Source organism: Coregonus lavaretus (genome assembly GCF_964263955.1).
Source record: "Coregonus lavaretus genome assembly, chromosome: 4".
NCBI lineage: Eukaryota > Metazoa > Chordata > Actinopteri > Salmoniformes > Salmonidae > Coregonus > Coregonus lavaretus.
Window position 1 is genome coordinate 26,481,117 of NC_139991.1, and position 20,121 is coordinate 26,501,237.

At 43.0% G+C, this 20,121-nt stretch overlaps 1 protein-coding gene across 1 annotated transcript in view; it reads left to right on the plus strand.

Moving 5' to 3' along the window:
• Positions 1–14,481, plus strand: part of adamts6 (ADAM metallopeptidase with thrombospondin type 1 motif, 6) — a gene marked incomplete at both ends in the record, with an annotated part of 82,235 nt that extends 67,754 nt beyond the window's left edge. Inside the window, 6 exons of the mRNA XM_084159689.1 lie at positions 4,987–5,125; positions 7,348–7,477; positions 9,680–9,884; positions 10,070–10,246; positions 12,610–12,766; positions 14,372–14,481. Of these exons, the coding sequence (XP_084015815.1) occupies positions 4,987–5,125; positions 7,348–7,477; positions 9,680–9,884; positions 10,070–10,246; positions 12,610–12,766; positions 14,372–14,481 (918 nt within the window). The remainder of the gene's footprint in view (positions 1–4,986; positions 5,126–7,347; positions 7,478–9,679; positions 9,885–10,069; positions 10,247–12,609; positions 12,767–14,371) is intronic.
• Between the last annotated feature and the right edge of the window lie 5,640 nt (positions 14,482–20,121).

The following is a 20,121-nucleotide window of genomic DNA, read 5'->3' on the forward strand; positions in this document are numbered from 1 at the left end:
GGGGACACCCCTGTCTTGCACCCCTTTCTAAAGCAATTTAATCAGATAATGTATTATTTGTATATATTTTTGCTTTAGGACATTTTTATTAAATGTATTATTTCAGCTGGAAAGTTGAAAGCTTCCAAAGTGTTGAATAGAAAAGGCCATTCAAGATGGTTGAAAGCCTTTTCGGCATTAACAGCCATTATTGATCAATCTATTTCTTGTTTTTTTGCGTATTGTATTAAACTGAAACATGTTCTTGTATTTGTTTGTAAGTGTCTATTTTTAATAAACCCTGTTTAATTGATATGAATCAAGTCTGGTAAGACTTTTGCCATTCTATTGCTTATAAGCTTATATTGCTTATATTTTATTGTCACAATTTATTAAACGTATGGATCTATAATCAGCAGGGGACTCGCCAGACTTTCCTGATTTTAATATAACTGAAATAACTGTTTGATACATGGAACTAGGATGTACTGAATTGAGTGACGTTGATAATTGCTTTAGAGTTGTTGAGTGTAAGAAGGCTATAGGATCCATCAAACTGTTGTTTAATTCAGATTTATATACATTTTCATAGATGCTTTTAAAATTGTAATTAATCGCGTTGTTGTTTCTAATTACCACTTTTGTATCTTTATCTTTTAAAATTATAAGTGGTTTAGCATGTATTTGTTTTGTGAGAGCTGTGAGATATTTACCAGGTTTATTTGCCATTAAATAGTATGCTTTATTTGAGTTTAACCTGTAGTTGTTGTCTCTCTTCAAAAGTAAAAGATCATATTCCTGCTTAAGTTCCCCCATGTTGTTATTTTCTAGACTTTCTATGGGCTTTTTCTAAGATAGTGATTAATTTTTCTTTAATTGTAATTGTAATTTCTAAATCAGATGTAACTTTAGCCAAGTATGAGATTATCATCCTCCTAATGTGCGCCTGAAATGCATCCAAAATTATATCGGGGGTCGGTTTTTCTCTGTCCTCTACAGTGCCTTCAGAAAGTATTCACACCCCTAGACTTTTCAGCCTGAATTTAATATGGATGGTGATTTTTGGTCACTGGCCTACACACAATACCCCGTAATGTCAAAGTGGAATGATGTTTTTAGAAATCTTTACTAATTAATTAAAAATGAAAAGCTGAAATGTCTTTATTATTCAAACCCTTTGTTATGGCAAGCCTAAATAAGCTCAGGAGTAACAATTTGCTTAACAAGTCGCATAATATGTTGCACGGACTCACTCTGTGTGAAATAACAGTGTTTAACATTATTTTTGAATGACTACCTCATATCTGTACCCCACACACACAGTTATCTGTAAGGTCACTCAGTCGAGTAGTGAATTTCAAACTAGGTTTAACCACAAAGACCAGGGAGGTTTTTCAATGCCTTGCAAAGAAGGGCACCTATTGGTAGATTAGTTTTTAAGAAAAAGCAGACATTGAATATCCCTTTGAGCATGGTGAAGTTATTAATTACAGTTTGGATGGTGTATCAATACACCCAGTCACTACAAAGATGCAGGCATCCTTCCTAACTCAGTTGCCGGTGAGGAAGGAAACCACTCAGGCATTGCACCATGAGGCCAAAGGTGACTTTAAAACAGTTACAAAGTTCAATGGCTGTGATTGGAGAAAACTGAGGATGGATCAACAACATTGTAGTTACTCCACAATACTAACCTAAATGACAGAGTGAAAAGAAGGAAGCTTGTACAGAATAAAATAAATCCATAACATGCATCCTGTTTGCAATAAGGCACTAAAGCAAAACAGCAAAGAATGTGGCAAAGAAAGGAACTTTATGTCCTGAAAACAAAGCGTTATGTTTGGGGCAAATCCAACACAACATATCACTGAGTACCACTCTTCATATTTTCAGGCATGGTGGTGGCTGCATCATGTTATGGGTATGCTTGTCATCGGCAAGGACTAGGGAGTGTTTTTAGGATAAAAATAAATGGAATAGAGCTAAGGACAGGCAAAATCCTACAGGAAAACCTGGTTCAGTCTGCTTTCCAACAGACACAGGGAGACAAATTCACCTTTCAGCAGGACAATAACCTAAAACACAAGGCCAAATATACTGTACACTGGAGTTGCTTACCAAGACGACATTGAATGTTCCTGAGTGCCTAGTTAAATTATTTACTTAAATCGGCTTGAAAATCTATGGCAACACTTGAAATCGTCTGTCTAGCAATGATCAACAACCAACTTGACAGAGCTTGAAATATATATTTAAAAAAAAATCTGCAAATATTGTACAATCTAGGTGTGCAAAGCTCTTACCCAGAAAGACTCACAGCTGTAATGCTGCCAAAGGTGATTCTAACATGTATTGACTCAGGGGGTTGAATACTTATGTCATCAAGATATACTAGTGTTTTTTATTTTATTTATATATTTTTTACAAATGTAAAAAGTTTTCTTCCACTTTGACATTACAGAGTATTTTGTGTAGATCATTGACAAAAACCCAACAAAATGTGTAAAAAGTCAAGGGTTGTGAATACTTTCTGAAGGCACTGTATGTCAACATTTGTAATGGTAAAGGTTTTTAATAAATTTCTGGTCCAGATGATGCGCTCTGTTCATTCTCCAGATTCTGTCGCTAAGTGTATTTTCTATTGGTGTAATTAAACATGATACTGGAGAATGATCCGATATCACTATATCATTCATTTTTAAATCCAGTAAATTGTTGAGTGCATTTTTTAAGATATAAAAATGTAGTCAATTCTTGAATAGCTTTTCTTACTTTGAGAACATTTTTTAATAGTATTTTGTAGTTGGGAATAATCATCTCCAGGTGTGCTGTAAATAATTTGCAGAGATTACATTTTTCAGCCTCTTTGGAGGCTCCCTAAACATGCCTTTCTTATTACTACGTCTCTGTCAATTTAGGTCACCTGCTAAAATAATGGTTCTGGATTTTATCTAATATAGCTAAAAACACCAGACTTGCCCCTGGTGGGATATACATCGAAATCAATGTGTATCTTTCACCATGTAAGGTACAATTAAACATTAGAAAATGGCCTTCTTGGTCCATGTGCTGGTATATATGGGAGAATTGTGTATTCTTATTTATCAGGAGGCTTACTCCTCTGCTGTTACTACAGTAGGTGGCATCATAGGCCTCTCAAACCCAGCTCCTCTTTAAATGTTACATTTCTAATAAAATAAAATAAATGTAACTCTTGCAAGAAAACCACATCTTGTGACAATCTCTTTAAGAGAACTGTATGCTTTTGTTCCCCCATTATGTAGACCTTGCACATGCCATGTGATAAGTTGGGTTTTTCTATACTTTACTTGTATAGAATCAAAGTTAACCTTATCTGTTCCGCCTAGTAAAACATATTAGCAGAAATGACATATGAGGGCGGTGGGCATTCCATAGAATGGGAGGATCATAGTATAAATACATAGTTATTGTATACATTACATACAGTGCCTTCGGAAAGTATTCAGAACCCTTGACTTTTTCCACATTTTGTTATGTTACAGCCTTATTCTAAAATGGATTTTAAAAAACAAATCCTCAGCAATCTACACACAATAACCCAAAATGACAAAGCGAAAACAGGTTTTTAGAAATGTTTGCAAATGTATTAAAAATAAAAAACAGAAATACCTTATTTACATAAGTATTCAGACCCTTTGTTATGAGACTTGAAATTGAACTCAGGTGCATCCTGTTTCCATTGATCATCCTTGAGTTGTTTCTACAACTTGATTAGAGTCCAACTGTGGTAAATTCAATTGATTGGACATGATTTGGAAAGGCACACACCTGTCTATATAAGGTCCCACAGTTAACAGTGCATGTCAGAGCAAAAACCAAGCCATGAGGTCGAAGGAATTCTCCGTAGAGCTCTGAGACAGGATTGTGTCGAGGCACAGATCTGGGGAAGGGTAACAAAAAATGTCTGCAGCATTGAAGGTCCCCAAGAACACAGTGGCCTCCATCATTCTTAAATGGAAGAAGTTTGGAACCACCAAGACTCTTCCTAGAGCTGGACATCCGGCCAAACTGAGCAATTGGGGGAGAAGGGCCTTGGTCAGGGAGGTGACCAAGAACCCAATGGTCATTCTGAAGGAGCTCTAGAGTTCTTCTGTGAGATGGGAGAACCTTCCTGAAGGACAACAAGATTCTCTGGTCTGATGAAACCAAGATTGAACTCTTTGGCCTGAATGCCAAGCGTCACGTCTGGAGGAAACCTGGTACCATCCCTATGGTGAAGCATGGTGGTGGCAGCATCATGCTGTGGGGATGTTTTTCAGCAGCAGGGACTGGGAGACTAGTCAGGATCGAGGCAAAGATGAACGGAGCAATGTACAGAGATTGATGAAAACCTGCTCACCTTCCAACAGGACAACGACCCTAAGCACACAGCCAAGACAACGCAGGAGTGGCTTCGGGACAAGTCTCTGAATGTCCTTGAGTGGCCCAGCCAGAGCCCGGACTTGAACCCGATTGAACATCTCTGGAGAGACCTGAAAATAGCTGTGCAGCTGTAATCGCTGCCAAAGGTGCTTCAACAAAGTACTGAGTAAAGGATCTGATTACTTATGTAAATGTGATATTTCCGTTTTTTTATTTGTAATAAATTAGCAAAACTTTCTAAAAACCAGTTTTTACTTTGTCATTATGGGGTATTGTGTGTAGATTGATGAGGGAAAAAACAATGTAATCAATTTTAGAATAAGGCTGTAACGTAACAAAATGTGGAAAAAGTCAAGGGGTCTGAAAACTTTTGCCCATAGAGTGTATGGGCAAGTGGGCTGAGCGGACATTGAACTAAAAACACAAAAAAACATAAAGCAAAGTACGATAAAGGTTTGGATCAATTCCATTTCAGTTGTTTAATTTCAGTTTCTTTAAATTCAGGACGTCGGAATGGAAAATGCACTTAAAATGATTTAATATGGAACTGAAGCCAACGCTATAAATGCATATAATCAAAGAGTGTCTTCCTCTCACCTCCAGGTTCTTCTCCAGGAACAGAACATGGGGATCCGTTATAAGTTCAATGTTCCCATCCAGAGAACAGGAAGTGGGGACAACGAGGTGGGCTTCTCCTGGCACCATCTGGCCTGGTCCGACTGCTCCGCCACCTGCGCTGGAGGTATGCACTGCACCAACCACATGCCCATATATGGCTATGTCCTGGTCCTGTTCATTAGGCACCAAACAAGAGAAAACATTTTGAAACTGGGTACTTGAAGTTATCCAATGCTCTCTGTCCAATAAATAAGCTAATTTTTGCTTTCTGTTGCAAAATGTTATGGCTATGTTCAACATTGTGCCCTACGGAACACAATACTGTAAATATGGAGACTGTGGGGAGCATGAATCTAGGTGTCAGAGATCTATGGCTTTTTAAAAGTGCTGTTCTAGCTATCTGGTAATGGAATATGGTTAAATACTGTGGCCATTTTTATTGTTTTCTTTTCAATAACAGTAGCTTTCTCCAACATGAGATACATTGTGTCTTGTGTGTGTGTCTTTCCAATCCAGACCAACCAATACTTATCAAAATACTGGAGAATACTGTGGGGTAACCCAGTATGATAATTTCACATGGGTTTGTAGGATCATAACTTTATTGCTTTCTAAATGTAATTTCAGCTTTTAAGAAAAACCTAATATGTGTTTTCCATATTTAAACCAGGCACATGAATATGTTGTAATTTCTATGAATGAGCTGCTTTGCATATCTTCTGGTTAACCAGGGCTAGCTAGCATACAGTCTGACTTGCCAGAGATACAACGGTCTGCCGCTCCAAAACCCTTGTCCTACTGCATACTGAAACCTCCTAACTCTGAAACCACAGCGAAATGTCGACCACTGCCTCAAGAATGACTAAACCAACTCATTTTACCCCCAAAAGCAATTGGCTTTTATGAAGAAATAAATACTGTTCCTCTCCAGCTGTCAAGCATGGCCACTAAATGCCTGCAATATTTTAGCAAAAAAACACATACACAGAACAGAAAAAGACCCCAAAATAGAGTTTTTGAGAAAGGAGATCTATGCATGACCAAAGCAAAGAGCTACAGATATCATATCATATAGATGTTAATACCTTAGTATTGTAATGTAGATGACATTCTGGCTTTTGGCTTTTGGGACTTCTACCAAGCAACACTTTACAACATATAAAAATCAATATAACAGATCCTTACGTTTTGGATATGGGCCTTAAATCATATAGCCGTTGAATTTAGCTGACGCTGCTAATCATAAAGTTTCATTTAATGCACCTCTGTGCTAATAAAACCTTTTAAAAACATATTGTGACATCCTGGCCACTTCAGTTTCACTACCCTCTGCAAGCATGATACTTTAACACCAATCCAGCTGTACTATTGGTGTGTATACCACTATACAAATGCCTTCACATGTGCACATTCTCGCAGGCAGACACTCAGGCAAGCAGGCAGGCAGGCACTCACACTCTCTCTCTGTCACCTTACACACACGTGCATATCTCATTACACCAGTCAGACCAGTATGGTGTTAACCTTGTACCTGTATTAAATGGGACAATCAAAATACATTTTCTATCACAGTGACCATAGAACTTTCCGATTTCCCAAACTCACTTCCTTGGTTAGTGTGCTGCTCCCACTTCGAAATCCAGAGAGGAGGTTCTAAGGGTTATGCTAGGTAGTGATGATGGACTGAGAGATCAGCCAATTAAAATCAGCGGTTGTTTCGTCCGCTCCTGCCACAGACTTCCAGTCAAGTCCCGTTCTGAGGCGCTTGGAAACCAAACGTCTCGACAGAGAGAGAGAGCCGGCTGGTGGGCAAGATTAGTATGGTTTAGGTCCTAGGATATGTCTCATGAGACCCCATACAGACCCTCTCTGAGAGGGTACACGCACGTGCGTACACACGCGCACACACACGCGCACACACACACAGAGAGAGAGTTGGGTGACAGCGATACGGTAGCCCTCAGACTCTGCGCCAGCAGCCAAAGTAAAGAGCCGCTGCTCTGTAAAAGGGATGTTTGCCAACATATCCTGTTAGGCACCAGGCATTTACACGTCTGGTTTACCACAGACTGAAACCATCCTTTACGTCTCCACCTAAACACAGACACACTGCACTGTATGGAGCTGCCTGCTGCACTCTGTTTCATGTGCAGGAGAATAAGAAGGTGATTTTCGCTACTGTATTTTCTTACATTTTCAGGAATCAGTAGTTAATCAGTGAAATGGGTGTTGTGTGCGTGTTTTGCTCCCCTTCTCTGTCAGGGTTCCCAGGAAGTGATGCATCATACAGGAAGAGGCTGGACATTAACTGGGTGTTGTGTGTGTTTGTTCCCTCTTCTCTGTTAGGTTCCCAGAAGCAGGAAGTGTTGTGTAAGCGTCTGGATGATAACTCGGTGGTGCAGAACAGCTACTGTGACCCAGACAACAAACCTCCAGAGAACCAGAGGTCCTGCAACACTGAACCGTGCCCCCCAGAGTACGTACAGTAAGACCTTCATCTACAATACAGTGCTATACAGGACAATACGGTTCAATACAATACTATGCAGTGGTCATGTACAGTATCTGCCCCCACAGAGTATGTAAGACCACCAGTCACTCTCAACCAACAATGCCATACTATACAATACAATGCAATAAAATACAATGCAATACAATACATTGCAATACAATACAATACAATGCAATGCAATACCATACATTGCAATACAATACAATGCAATACAATACCATACAATATAATGCAATACAATACAATGCATTGCAATGCAATACAATACAATGCAGTGGTCACGCACTGTACCTGCTCCCCAGGTAAGACCCTCAGACACTATTAACCTAATGTCCATCTTGGAACAGAAAGATACCCTGCTAAACTATGCTGGATTTGTGTACTGTATGCTAACTTGGCTCAGAGGAAATACTAATACTAGTGTTGGACCTCAGGTCCAGAACACTTATTACATACAACCTTTCAATGACTGACAACCAGAGACCAACTAATAGTAGATAGTGGGTGGAGTGGGTTCAGAAGACTACACAAGCATTTAGTTCTATCATAAGCTCTGGTTAAGAAACGTAAAACTATTTAGTAAAAAAACGATTATGACTTGCTATATTAATTTGCCTTCAAGGAGTCCCTTAGCTGTAAAATGTGTTTTGAAGAAAATGCTAAAATAAAACGGCAATGATTTATAACTTCATATGTTAACTCTTTTCGAAGCTTGTTTAATGCCAAAAAATGAAAATGCTGAAAATGACCACCTGTGTTTAATTGTATTGGCTAGTTTACTCAATGAACCCTCGAGGGATAACATACGCAAGAGTGTGTGTGTGTCCGTCTGTGTGTATGCGAGTGGTGAGTGCACACATGCGCGTCCTTGAGAGTGTGCGTCCGTCTGTGTGTGTGTTGTGGCCAAAAGCGCTTAGCCTCTCTGCAAGGGCTGAGGGAATGGTCAGACAGAGTTCAATCATGTCTCAAATGTTCAATTGGAAAAAAGGATTAAATGCTTTTGGCCAATGGGCTGAAGCCGTCTGCCAATAGTGATGTGTGTGTATATTTGGGTGTATATGAATGAGTCGTTACAGTTAGATGGGCATCTGTAATGAAACGATATAAGACTTCAGAACAGCTAATCATGGCTACCCGGACTATTTGCACTATGTGCATATTACCTCAATTACCTCGACTAGCCGGTGCCCCCACACATTGACTCTGCACCGGTACCCCCCTGTATATAGCCTCCCTACTGTTATTTTATTTTATTGCTGTTCTTTAGTTATTTGCTTTAATTTTTTTACTTAACACTTTTTCTATTTTCTATAAAATAAAAAATAAATAGTAATGCATTGTTGGTTAAGGGCTTGTAAGTAAGCATTTCACTGTAATGTCTACACCTGTTGTATTTGGCGCATGTGGCAAATAAAATTTGATTTGATTTGTTTTGATATGGAGCCCGTTCCTGGCTTCACCTAATGCCCAAGAAAGCTATCTTTGAACTCATCAGCTCACTCAATTAAGGGCCAGGTTGACATTGGAACAAACACTATCTATGTGTGTATTCAGCTTGTTAGTGGATTCCCTTTTTCTCTCTTCTCAGACTCTCAGACAGCCCTTGTTGTCCATTGCAGTATTTAAGTGAACTGCAACAAACACATGCCGTGATTTTTCAATCAGGAACGCAAACATAGTGTCCACAGTCAGGGAGAGTAGTGTATCAACATGAGCGTGTAAACATGATTGTTTTAGAATACCCAGCATGGCATGGGCGGGGGGAATGGAAGGCAACCCAGATGTTGGGAGACAATGTTCATTCTCTGTACATTCCTGTGGATGACGTAAGATGGATCAGGAATGTAATGTCTCCCAGTCGCTGGATGTCTGTGTTGGCTGTGTTCTGACAACATGTTGTGTAGTTAGAGAAATGTGTTGCCCTTAAAGGGAATAAGTAGTGGCAGTGCACAAGAAAACTGTTATTTACACCAGAATATACAATTGAAGCATATTATCCAATTTCTGATACTGCATAATACTGTCGGCCATATGAATACTGATCTGATCCATATGATTCCAATGGAACAGTTCTCTTAAAGTTACAGTTAAAGTGGCAGTTCTATTGTTGTTATATTAAAGTTGTGGTTAAGTCGATGTTCTAATGTTGTGATTGTGTTGTTGTAGGTGGTTTATCGGGGACTGGTCGGACTGTGGGAAGACATGTGATGGCGGGATGCGGACTCGGACGGTTCTGTGTATCAGGAAGATGGGGCCTGCTGAGGAGGAGACCCTGGAGGACAGCCACTGTCTGACGCACCGACCTATAGAACGAGAGGCCTGCAATAACCAGTCCTGTCCCCCTCGGTGGGTCACTCTGGATTGGTCAGAGGTAGGAGAAGGACCGCCCCTTTTTACATCCCAGCGGGAAAAACTGGTCATTTTAATCAGTTTTGTCCACTGGGATTGCTTTGCGTGACAGCAGTAGTTGTAATAGAGAACTAGAATATTTACTGTAGAAAACATTCAAAGTTTAATAGTTTTATTGAGCTTTTCTGTTCTTCCTTCTGCCCCAAGTGTACGCCCAAATGTGGCCCTGGGTTCAAGCACCGCATCGTGCTGTGTAAGAGCAACGACCTGACCAAGACTTTCCCCCCAGCCCACTGTCCCCCCCACAATAAGCCCCCCGTCAGGATCCGCTGCAGTCTGGGACGCTGTCCGCCACCTAGATGGATCCCAGGGGAATGGGGACAGGTAAGATTGGTTCCCCCTTCAGAAATCATTGCTTCCTTTCACTTTTCCATTCACTTTTCATTGCTTCAATATGTCTTGACATGGGAATGTCAAAACACAACATGTTTGTACCAAAGGCAGGTAAACTAAGCTATTCCAAGAAGAACAGACATCAAATCCCCTGTTTTGGTGAACAATCAACAGAATTTATGCTTTGATCATAAACTGGGGTCCCTAGAGCGCTGGTCATGTGTGCCTGTCCAACCTGTCTGCTTGCCTGTGTTTGCGTGCATGCATGTGTGTGTGTGTGATTGTGTGCTGCGGCCCCAGTCAGATCTCAACCATCCCATCAACACGTATCTAGCCCCTGTGCCCACCGGGCCACCAGGCTTACCCTCCCTTCAGATCAGGCTCTGTGGAGCCTCACATCCCAGCCTGCATGTCATCCCCTCCCAATTAGACTGCCTTTATTATGGCCCAGGCCAGCCCTGACAGATGGCTCACGTCAATGGAGGGTCTTAAGTGGGATTTGAACCAGTGACCTTTTGGCCTCTGGCAGCGAGGCCGGGGAGCGAAGCACTACCTTCACAACAAGCTGCCCTTTTTACGGCTCAGGGAGAGGAGAGACAGGGGTGAGAGACAGGAGGAGAGGAGAGGGTGAAGGCCGTAATTATAGAGGGGGAGGGAGAGGGAAAGAGAGGCGGGAGAGAGGAATGGGAGAGAGGTAGATACACCTCACCTTGGCCAGTGCGTGAGAAAGTCCTTGGTCTAAACAGACAAAGCTGTGGTGTTACTGGTATATATTAGACCCATCAAACCCTGTCGTTTGATGGGCCACAGAGAGGTTATCAACCAGCTGCTTATACGGCTTACTGCCATCTGATTGAAGTGAGAGCACCGGTTGTTGTTGTTATGAGAACCTGGGACCAGACCCCATGACCTCTAACCTCTGGACTCTGACCTCTAACCCCCCACAGTTCCTTTACTACCACAACAAAGTCCACCACTGCAATCCCACCACAACCTGGTTAGGTCCCTAAATAACATCCAGGTATATCTAGAAGTATCTGGAAGCCTTCTACTACAGAACCTGACCAGAAATACTTTCTTTACTATGATACAGACAACTAAGAGAACTACTACAGTACAGATAATAACATTGATAGGAGAACTGTTGGGTTGGACTGATAACCCTGGCTGATGTAGTTAACTAGACTTTTCTAGTTGATGCAACTACCTGCATGTCTCTTGTGTCTAGAGCGGATAGATACCATCTCTCTGTTCTAATGTAGACCAGCTGACTGCAGTCTGACTGATGCCCATTAAATCATTACTATCACATTCCTCCCATAATCGTCTGTGCATGTAGAATGTTCATTCTAGTTCTATGTATGTCCATGTACTGTATGTTTGTGTGTGGTCAGACTCAGTCACTTCAACAGTTCATGAAGGCCATTCTACTTACCTTGGTTTCTCAGCTTGCTCGCTCTCTTTCTCTCTCCTTCCTCTTAACGGTGACTTAATAGGATGAGCTATTATGTCCGTAGTGATTAGTCAGACTCGTTGAGTGTCTGCTGGGAAGGCAACACAGGGCGCAGTGAGAATCTGCACACTCAGGCTAAGCTAAGCTTGGCTTGGCCCATAGAGGTAACCTTTTGGTTACTGGCCCAAAGCTCTAACCGCTAGGCTACCTGCCGCCCCATTTTCATTAAATGTCATCAACATTACACTGCCAGCCAGCAGTAAAGTGCTGTTTGACTGTGTAAATGACTCAATTACTATAGGTTATAACACATGGGTATGAGTTTTAACAGTGTGGCTGTATTGAGGGTTAATAACTCTGTATGTGTCTTTTGACCGCAGTATGTGGTTAATAATGTATGTGTTTCAGTGTTTGGTGCAGTGTGGTTAATAATGTCTATGTGTTTCAGTGTTTGGTGCAGTGTGATTAATAATGTCTATGTGTTTCAGTGTTTGGTGCAGTGTGGTTAATAATGTCTATGTGTTTCAGTGTTTGGTGCAGTGTGCTTAATAATGTCTATGTGTTTCAGTGTTTGGTGCAGTGTGGTTAATAATGTCTATGTGTTTCAGTGTTTGGTGCAGTGTGGTTAATAATATCTATGTGTTTCAGTGTTTGGTGCAGTGTGGTTAATAATGTCTATGTGTTTCAGTGTTTGGTGCAGTGTGATTAATAATGTCTATGTGTTTCAGTGTTTGGTGCAGTGTGGTTAATAATGTCTATGTGTTTCAGTGTTTGGTGCAGTGTGATTAATAATGTCTATGTGTTTCAGTGTTTGGTGCAGTGTGGTTAATAATATCTATGTGTTTCATTGTTTGGTGCAGTGTGGTTAATAATGTCTGTGTGTGTGTGTGTTTCACAACAGTGTTCAGCGCAGTGTGGGCTGGGCCAGCAGATGCGGACGGTGCAGTGTCTCTCCTACACGGGCAAGCCCTCCAGTGAGTGTACCGAGGGCCTCAGACCCACCGCCATGCAGCAGTGTGAGAGCAAGTGTGACGCCGTGCCCATCGCCAACGGTGACGGTGAGTACAGAACACACACACGCGCACTCACACATATACACATACACACAGAACCCTCACCCACCAATCCAGCCACCCCTTTACAAGAGCTCCATCCTAGTTCCATTCAGCCGTATGACCTAAACACGGTGGGGTGACACAACTCTTACAGAACACACCGCATTCATCTTTCCAGTGAGATTGAGCTGGCTGCGGGTCAGAGCAGTCTGGACCATCCTCTCCCTGCTATGATGGATGTGTGTTAGGATGCATAGGGACAGGCCCAGCCCACACGTCGATGGGGCTGAATGGAAACGCTGAGCAGAGCAGAGTGTGTGGAGACGCTAATGGCTAATGGGATTAGCTTCAGGCTAATTGTCCCATACAGACAGACAGACAGACAGGCGAACAGCAGGGAGAGCATGTCTCCCTCTCTCCCTCCCAGGCCACAGCCTGATAAGGCATTTAGAGGCTCTGCTCTGCCCTGTTCGTCCACCTAACTATGTCTGTGGTGGTGGTGGTGGTGGTGAGGGGGAGGTTGCGCGTGTGTGTGGCAGACAGCCCGGTCGGTGAATCAGGCCAGCATCTGTCTCAGTGTAGATGGTGTAATGTGTGTCTGTGGGATGTGTGTTAGATGGTGTTATTACATTGTGAAGGGTTGAGAGAGAGATTGATCTGGACTAGCCTCTGACTACTATTACAGGCCAACACTCAAGACAGACAGTAATGTTTGCTTATGATTATTCATCTGTAAAAAGGCATAAGAACCAGGTCTCTTTTACAAAATAAGTTTGACCTCAATGAGACCAACCTGGATTGATACATACAATGTAAGAAAGAAGAGAAAGAAGCTGATCTTTCACATACCAGTAAGAGTAAGTGCTTAGAAAGCACAAATAATAGTCCTTTTCAGAAGACAGGGCCAAAGTGATTAACAGAAAAGTGCGCACCGCTCATGTGACGTGAGATAGTTCTAGACATTCCTTTGGTATGGTATGTTCTCCTTACTTAATCATATAGCACACAGAGAGGGAGGGAGAGATAGTGAGAGAAAGGCGGGAACGTTACAGCAGGCCATCCATCAGCTGAAACATACCATTACACAGCGACACGGAGGGGAGATTTATTAGGGCCGGTTGTTTGTCAAAGACAAGCGAAACTTGGAATAGTGCACAGTGTTTCTCAACCTTATTTGTACCAGGGACAGGCTCGGAGGACCGCTTATATTAAATCTAACAGCTAAGACCTGACTAAATAGGTGTCAGACAACTATCTCTGGGACCGGTGCCGGTGCACCTGTCTGAGGTTAGAAACTGGTCTGGAATGCATTTAATTAATTTGAATAGAACAGCAATATTACAACATCCTGCACACATACACGCACACACACGCAAACACACACACACACACGCACGCACACACACACACACACACACACACACACACACACACACACACACACACACACACACACACACACACACACACACACACACACACACACACACACACACACACACACACACACACACACACACACACACACACAGGTGGTTCATAGACATTGTCATTCCTCTTGGTCTTCTTCTTTCCTTTATCTTCAAACTTTTGTATTTTTCTCTCCAGAATGTAAAGATGTAAACAAAGTGGCATATTGCCCACTGGTGCTGAAGTTCAAGTTCTGTGGCCGCGCGTACTTCAGACAGATGTGCTGCAAGACGTGCCAAGGACGCTGACCCACTGAGAGAGAGAAGGAGAGAAAGAAAGCGAGGAAGAGAAGGAGCTGGAGGGGAAAGAGAGAGGGAAGAGGGGAAAAAATTCAAGACCAGTAGGAGAGACGGAGGAAAGAGGATTAGGAGACACTGGGACGAGAGACGAAAAGAAAAGAGGGGTTTACCCGTTTATCACACCTACTACCCCCTCAAACCCCTCCCCCCAAACCCCATCATCACCGTGGAAACCTAACCACTGCTCAGCGGACACGCTGACACAGACGTTTATTACTGTCACTTCTGTGAAGTGGGAACTTTAGAGGATTATTGTTACTGATGTTATTTTTATTATAATAATAATAATTAATATTATTTTTATTATTTTATTGTCATCCGATTGTTGTTGTTGTTTTATTGTTGTTGTTGTTTTTTAATCCAAAGTGCTGGACACATCACACATAGAGCGGAAGCACCGCAGGGATGGAGGGAGTAGCCACTGGAAGGGAGGAGAGGGGGAGAGGAGGAGGGAGTGTAGCTTATAAATGGAGGTTGGAGTCGTAATGGTGCTATATGGACAGACAGACAGACTTTTGCTCCAGTGCACTAGCGTGTGTGAATATCCCATAAATGACACCCAAACACTCCCACATCACCAAACCCACCAGTACTGTAATGAACTCCTGTTCAAGACGTCATCACCCGTAGTGTCCTTCAAGCGTTTGCATTAAATCTGTCTGTGATTATGCCACGTGTTGTCAGTAGAGTCCTGGAGGGCGATGGGATGTGCATGTTTCTAAAATGTTCTGTGCTGGAACCAGAAAAAGAGGTGCTATGTCTGGAGTTATTTCTACTTCCATGTTATCAGAGGAGCTGAACACAAATACACAGGTGCTACGGTCAGACCATTATTTTGTTCTATGTTTGTTTGTTGTCGTCTTTCTCTTTTTTATTTTCTGTTTTCAAAAGGAGGGGTGCCTTCGTTTAAACACTCACTGTGTGCCAGAACCTTTCAAAAGGAGGGGTGCCTTCGTTTAAACACTCACTTTGTGCCAGAACCGTTCAAAAGGAGGGGTGCCTTCGTTTAAACACTCACTGTGTGCCAGAACCTTTCAAAAGGAGGGGTGCCTTCGTTTAAACACTCACTGTGTGCCAGAACCTTTCAAAAGGAGGGGTGCCTTCGTTTAAACACTCACTGTGTGCCAGAACCTTTCAAAAGGAGGGGTGCCTTCGTTTAAACACTCACTGTGTGCCAGAACCTTTCAAAAGGAGGGGTGCCTTCGTTTAAACACTCACTTTGTGCCAGAACCTTTCAAAAGGAGGGGTGCCTTCGTTTAAACACTCACTTTGTGCCAGAACCTTTCAAAAGGAGGGGTGCCTTCGTTTAAACACTCCCTTTGTGCCAGAACCTTTCAAAAGGAGGGGTGCCTTTGTTTAAACACTCACTGTGTGCCAGAACCTTTCAAAAGGAGGGGTGCCTTCGTTTAAACACTCACTTTGTGCCAGAACCTTTCAAAAGGAGGGGTGCCTTCGTTTAAACACTCACTGTGTGCCAGAACCTTTCAAAAGGAGGGGTGCCTTCGTTTAAACACTCACTTTGGGCCAGAACCTTTCAAAAGGAGGGGTGCCTTCGTTTAAACACTCACTTTGTGCCAGAACCTTTCAAAAGGAGGGGTGCCTTCGTTTTAAACACTCACTGTGTGCCAGAACCTTTCAAAAGGAGGGGTGTCTTCGTTTAAACACTCACTTTGTGCCAGAACCTTTCAAAAGGAGGGGTGCCTTCGTTTTAAACACTCACTGTGTGCCAGAACCTTTCAAAAGGAGGGGTGCCTTCGTTTTAAACACTCACTGTGTGCCAGAACTTTTCAAAAGGAGGGGTGCCTTCGTTTAAACACTCACTTTGTGCCAGAACCTTTCAAAAGGAGGGGTGCCTTCGTTTAAACACTCACTTTGTGCCAGAACCTTTCAAAAGGAGGGGTGCCTTCGTTTAAACACTCATTTTGTGCCAGAACCTTTCAAAAGGAGGGGTGCCTTCGTTTAAACACTCACTTTGTGCCAGAACCTTTCAAAAGGAGGGGTGCCTTCGTTTTAAACACTCACTTTGTGCCAGAACCTTTCAAAAGGAGGGGTGCCTTCGTTTTAAACACTCACTTTGTGCCAGAACCTTTCAAAAGGAGGGGTGCCTTCGTTTAAACACTCACTTTGTGCCAGAACCTTTCAAAAGGAGGCCCATTATTGATGCAAAATAATGGATTTGTGAATAATTACAAAGATTGCAAACTACACAGTTTGTCATTGAAGTACTGTATTGACTTTGAAGGACCTTAGTGTTGTTACCATTATCATGTAGTTATTATACTCCACCTCTAATAGCCTCATCAAAATCTATTGGAGATAGTTACTATAAGTGAACTATACTGTAATCAAAGCCAGAGGACCTCTGTATCAGCTCTATAACAGTATATGTGTAGTGCCGAGATTTCATCAGAGTGGGAAGAACGCACAGCCTCTTCAGCACTGTGACTGGAGTTAAGTGAAGGGCCAGTACTGAACACACACACTCGCACACACACACGTCCCTCCCAGTAGACCACAATGTGTTGCCAGACCACGCAGATCCGGTCTGCCACAGACAGACTACCTCCAGACAGTGTCACCCCCCCTCATCCTCCACCTTCCCTCCCTCTCCTCTCTGCTCCCCACCTCCACTCTTCGAAGAGAATACAAACAGCAAATAACAGAATATTATGCAACTCAATGGTGCTTTTTTCTTTTTGTATTCTGGTGGAATACTGTTTGTTTCCGTTGCCGCCTCCTTGTTTCCTCTTCCTCTTCAAGTGGGAGGCCTTTCCTGTCTTCTCCCTGGCTTCACCCTGCCCTCCCCCCAGGCTCTTCTCCCTGGCTTCACCCTGCCCTCCCCCAGGCTCTTCTCCCTGTCTTCACCCTGCCCTCCCCCCAGGCTCTTCTCCCTGGCTTCACCCTGCCCTCCCCCAGGCTCTTCTCCCTGTCTTCACCCTGCCCTCCCCCTGGCTCTTCTCCCTGGCTTCACCATGCCCTCCCCCAGGCTCATCCCCCTGGCTCTTCTCCCTGGCTTCACCCTGCCCTCCCCCAGGGCTCTTCTCCCTGGCTTCACCCTGCCCTTCCCCCAGGCTCTTCTCCCTGGCACTTCTCCCTGCCCTCCCCCAGGCTCTTCTCCCTGGCTGCTACCTGGCCCGTGGTGCTATAGAAATAGGTGCCTTAACTTCCACAACTATACAGTGACTATAGGCTGTTCTGAGCAATATGAACAATAAGACAATATCTATGTTTGTTAATGCTGGCAGTGTTGTTGTTTGTTTAAAATGATCTCTTCTTACCTCACACTGGGAACTTTCACTGATGGTGTAGTATCGTGTAGTAACCTCGCACCCCCAAACACAACACCGTCACCCCTAACCCCTCACCCCTATACATGGAATTCCAGCCAGTTGTATCCTGTATTATTCCTAGTGGTGTGAAACTTTCTTCTACTATAAACCTTACCCAAGTGACATTGCTGCTCGCGTTGGTTGGGGTTTGTGAAAAGGGACCACCACCTGTTTGTGGGACTGATCCACCGTTCCAGACAGCCTCAGGTCCATATGGAGCCATGCTGCGGAGGATAAACCAGTAGGACTTAATGGAACCCCCATACAAATGGGAAAGACAATTTAGGAGTCACAAATGGACCACATGGGGACTGCTAAAATCATACAACGACTATGCTACTTTTGTTTTGCTGCTGCTACTTTTTGGTAGCCACCTCCAGTGTAACTAAGGACGTTAGGACCATGATCTTTGGTGATGAAACGTTGAACCAGGACCTTTGAACATTAGTGGATGATGAAAACTAAAGCATTTGACCTGCTGGGGCTTCTTCCAGAGCTGTTTCTATGTTAAATCCTGAGGCTTGAAGTAACAGTTTATTGGCATTGAGACACGGAGTCTACAGACAGACAGACAGACAGACTGACTGACTGACAGAGACATTCTAGAAGATGCTCAATCCAACTGGTACTCATAGCTGTGAACTTGGTTGTTATGAATGTCACATTGCTTTACCACGTACCTTCAAGGGCAAGAGAGAAATGAAAAAGAACAAGCATTATTTGATTAGTTGCGTATATTTTATATTCAGTATTAATGTTAGTACACTGTTACTAATAATTCTTTTTTACATTGTAAATGATATGCTAATTTATTGCCATGTGTCACTTGTCTTACATTTATTTCACTGCATGCGAACATAACGTTAGTCTAGTGAAAAAGAAATGCAGTGAAATAGGCCCCTTCACCAAACTGATTTAATGTAGATACATTAGGACAATAAAAGAGCAGCTTCTGAAGAGACTCTGTGTTAGATGGCGTCTGTTTTTTCCTGAAGTGTGTGAACAAACCGCTTGTGTCTATGTTTCAAGATTTTAGATCTTCTAAGGACGTTATAAGACTCTTCCGAGGTTCTAATAGATTGTGTGGACAGACTTTCATTCTGAAGGTGCTTAGTGGACTGAGTTTGACATTTTGGTTCTGGCCCAGTATTAACACCCCTGATTCAAGCAGTATGTTATTTCATCTCCGGCTGTTAAAAGCTCTGGCCACCATCCGTAATGTGATACTGGTCAGTCCATTCACCAAGTGTTGGGAACCTGAGACTCTTAACACCTGACGGCAGGACACCAGAATACTGAATACCGGTTAACACCAACTAACAAGTGCATCTATTCACTGCAGTGTAGGCTATAGCATGCAGAGCAAGGCTACCCAATCCTAGACACCCTTACTTCATAGAGATACATGTGTGATTTCCATAGAGGTTGCCTTTGGTTACTATGGAACTGTTGGGATGGAACTCCAGTCTGTCTGGTCTGGCTACTAGTACCTTCATCCCCACTGGGACCTGGTGAGGTTTTCTCTGGGACTCCTTGGTAATGAAGTCTAAATAAACACCATCTACCCCACTTGGCTCATTAACACCTGTTCCTCATGATAATCCACAGCCTCCTGTTACACAGACGGACAGAAAGACGGGCTGTTATGTCTAGTGTGTGTGTGTGTCCCAGTTTAGAATACCTGTCTGTGTGCATCTGGCTAGGCTTCTGTCCTGCTGGCCAACTGCAGGGGTCTGTGATTACATTACCCTAATACTGAGGGGGAGAGGAGGAGAAAAGAGAGAGAAGAAAGGGAAAAGTGGTTGAGAAGAAGAACAGAGGATAGAGGGATGAAGAGGAAGAGAGGGATGAAGAGGAAGAGAGGGATGAAGAGGAGAGAGGGATGAAGAGGAAGAGAGCGATGAAGAGGAAGAGAGGGATGAAGAGGAAGAGAGGGATGAAGAGGAAGAGAGGGATGAAGAGGAAGAGAGGGATGAAGAGGGAGAGAGGGATGAAGAGGAAGAGAGGGTTGAAGAGGAAGAGAGGGATGAAGAGGAGAGAGGGATGAAGAGGAAGAGAGGGATGAAGAGGAGAGAGGGACGAAGAGAGGGATGAAGAGGAAGAGAGGGATGAAGAGGAAGATAGGGATGAAGAGGAAGAGAGGGATGAAGAGGAAGAGAGGGATGAAGAGGAAGAGAGGGATAAAGAGGAGAGAGGGATGAAGAGGAAGAGAGGGATGAAGAGGAAGAGAGAAGGACAAGTTTCTCCAAAAGAGAAAAAA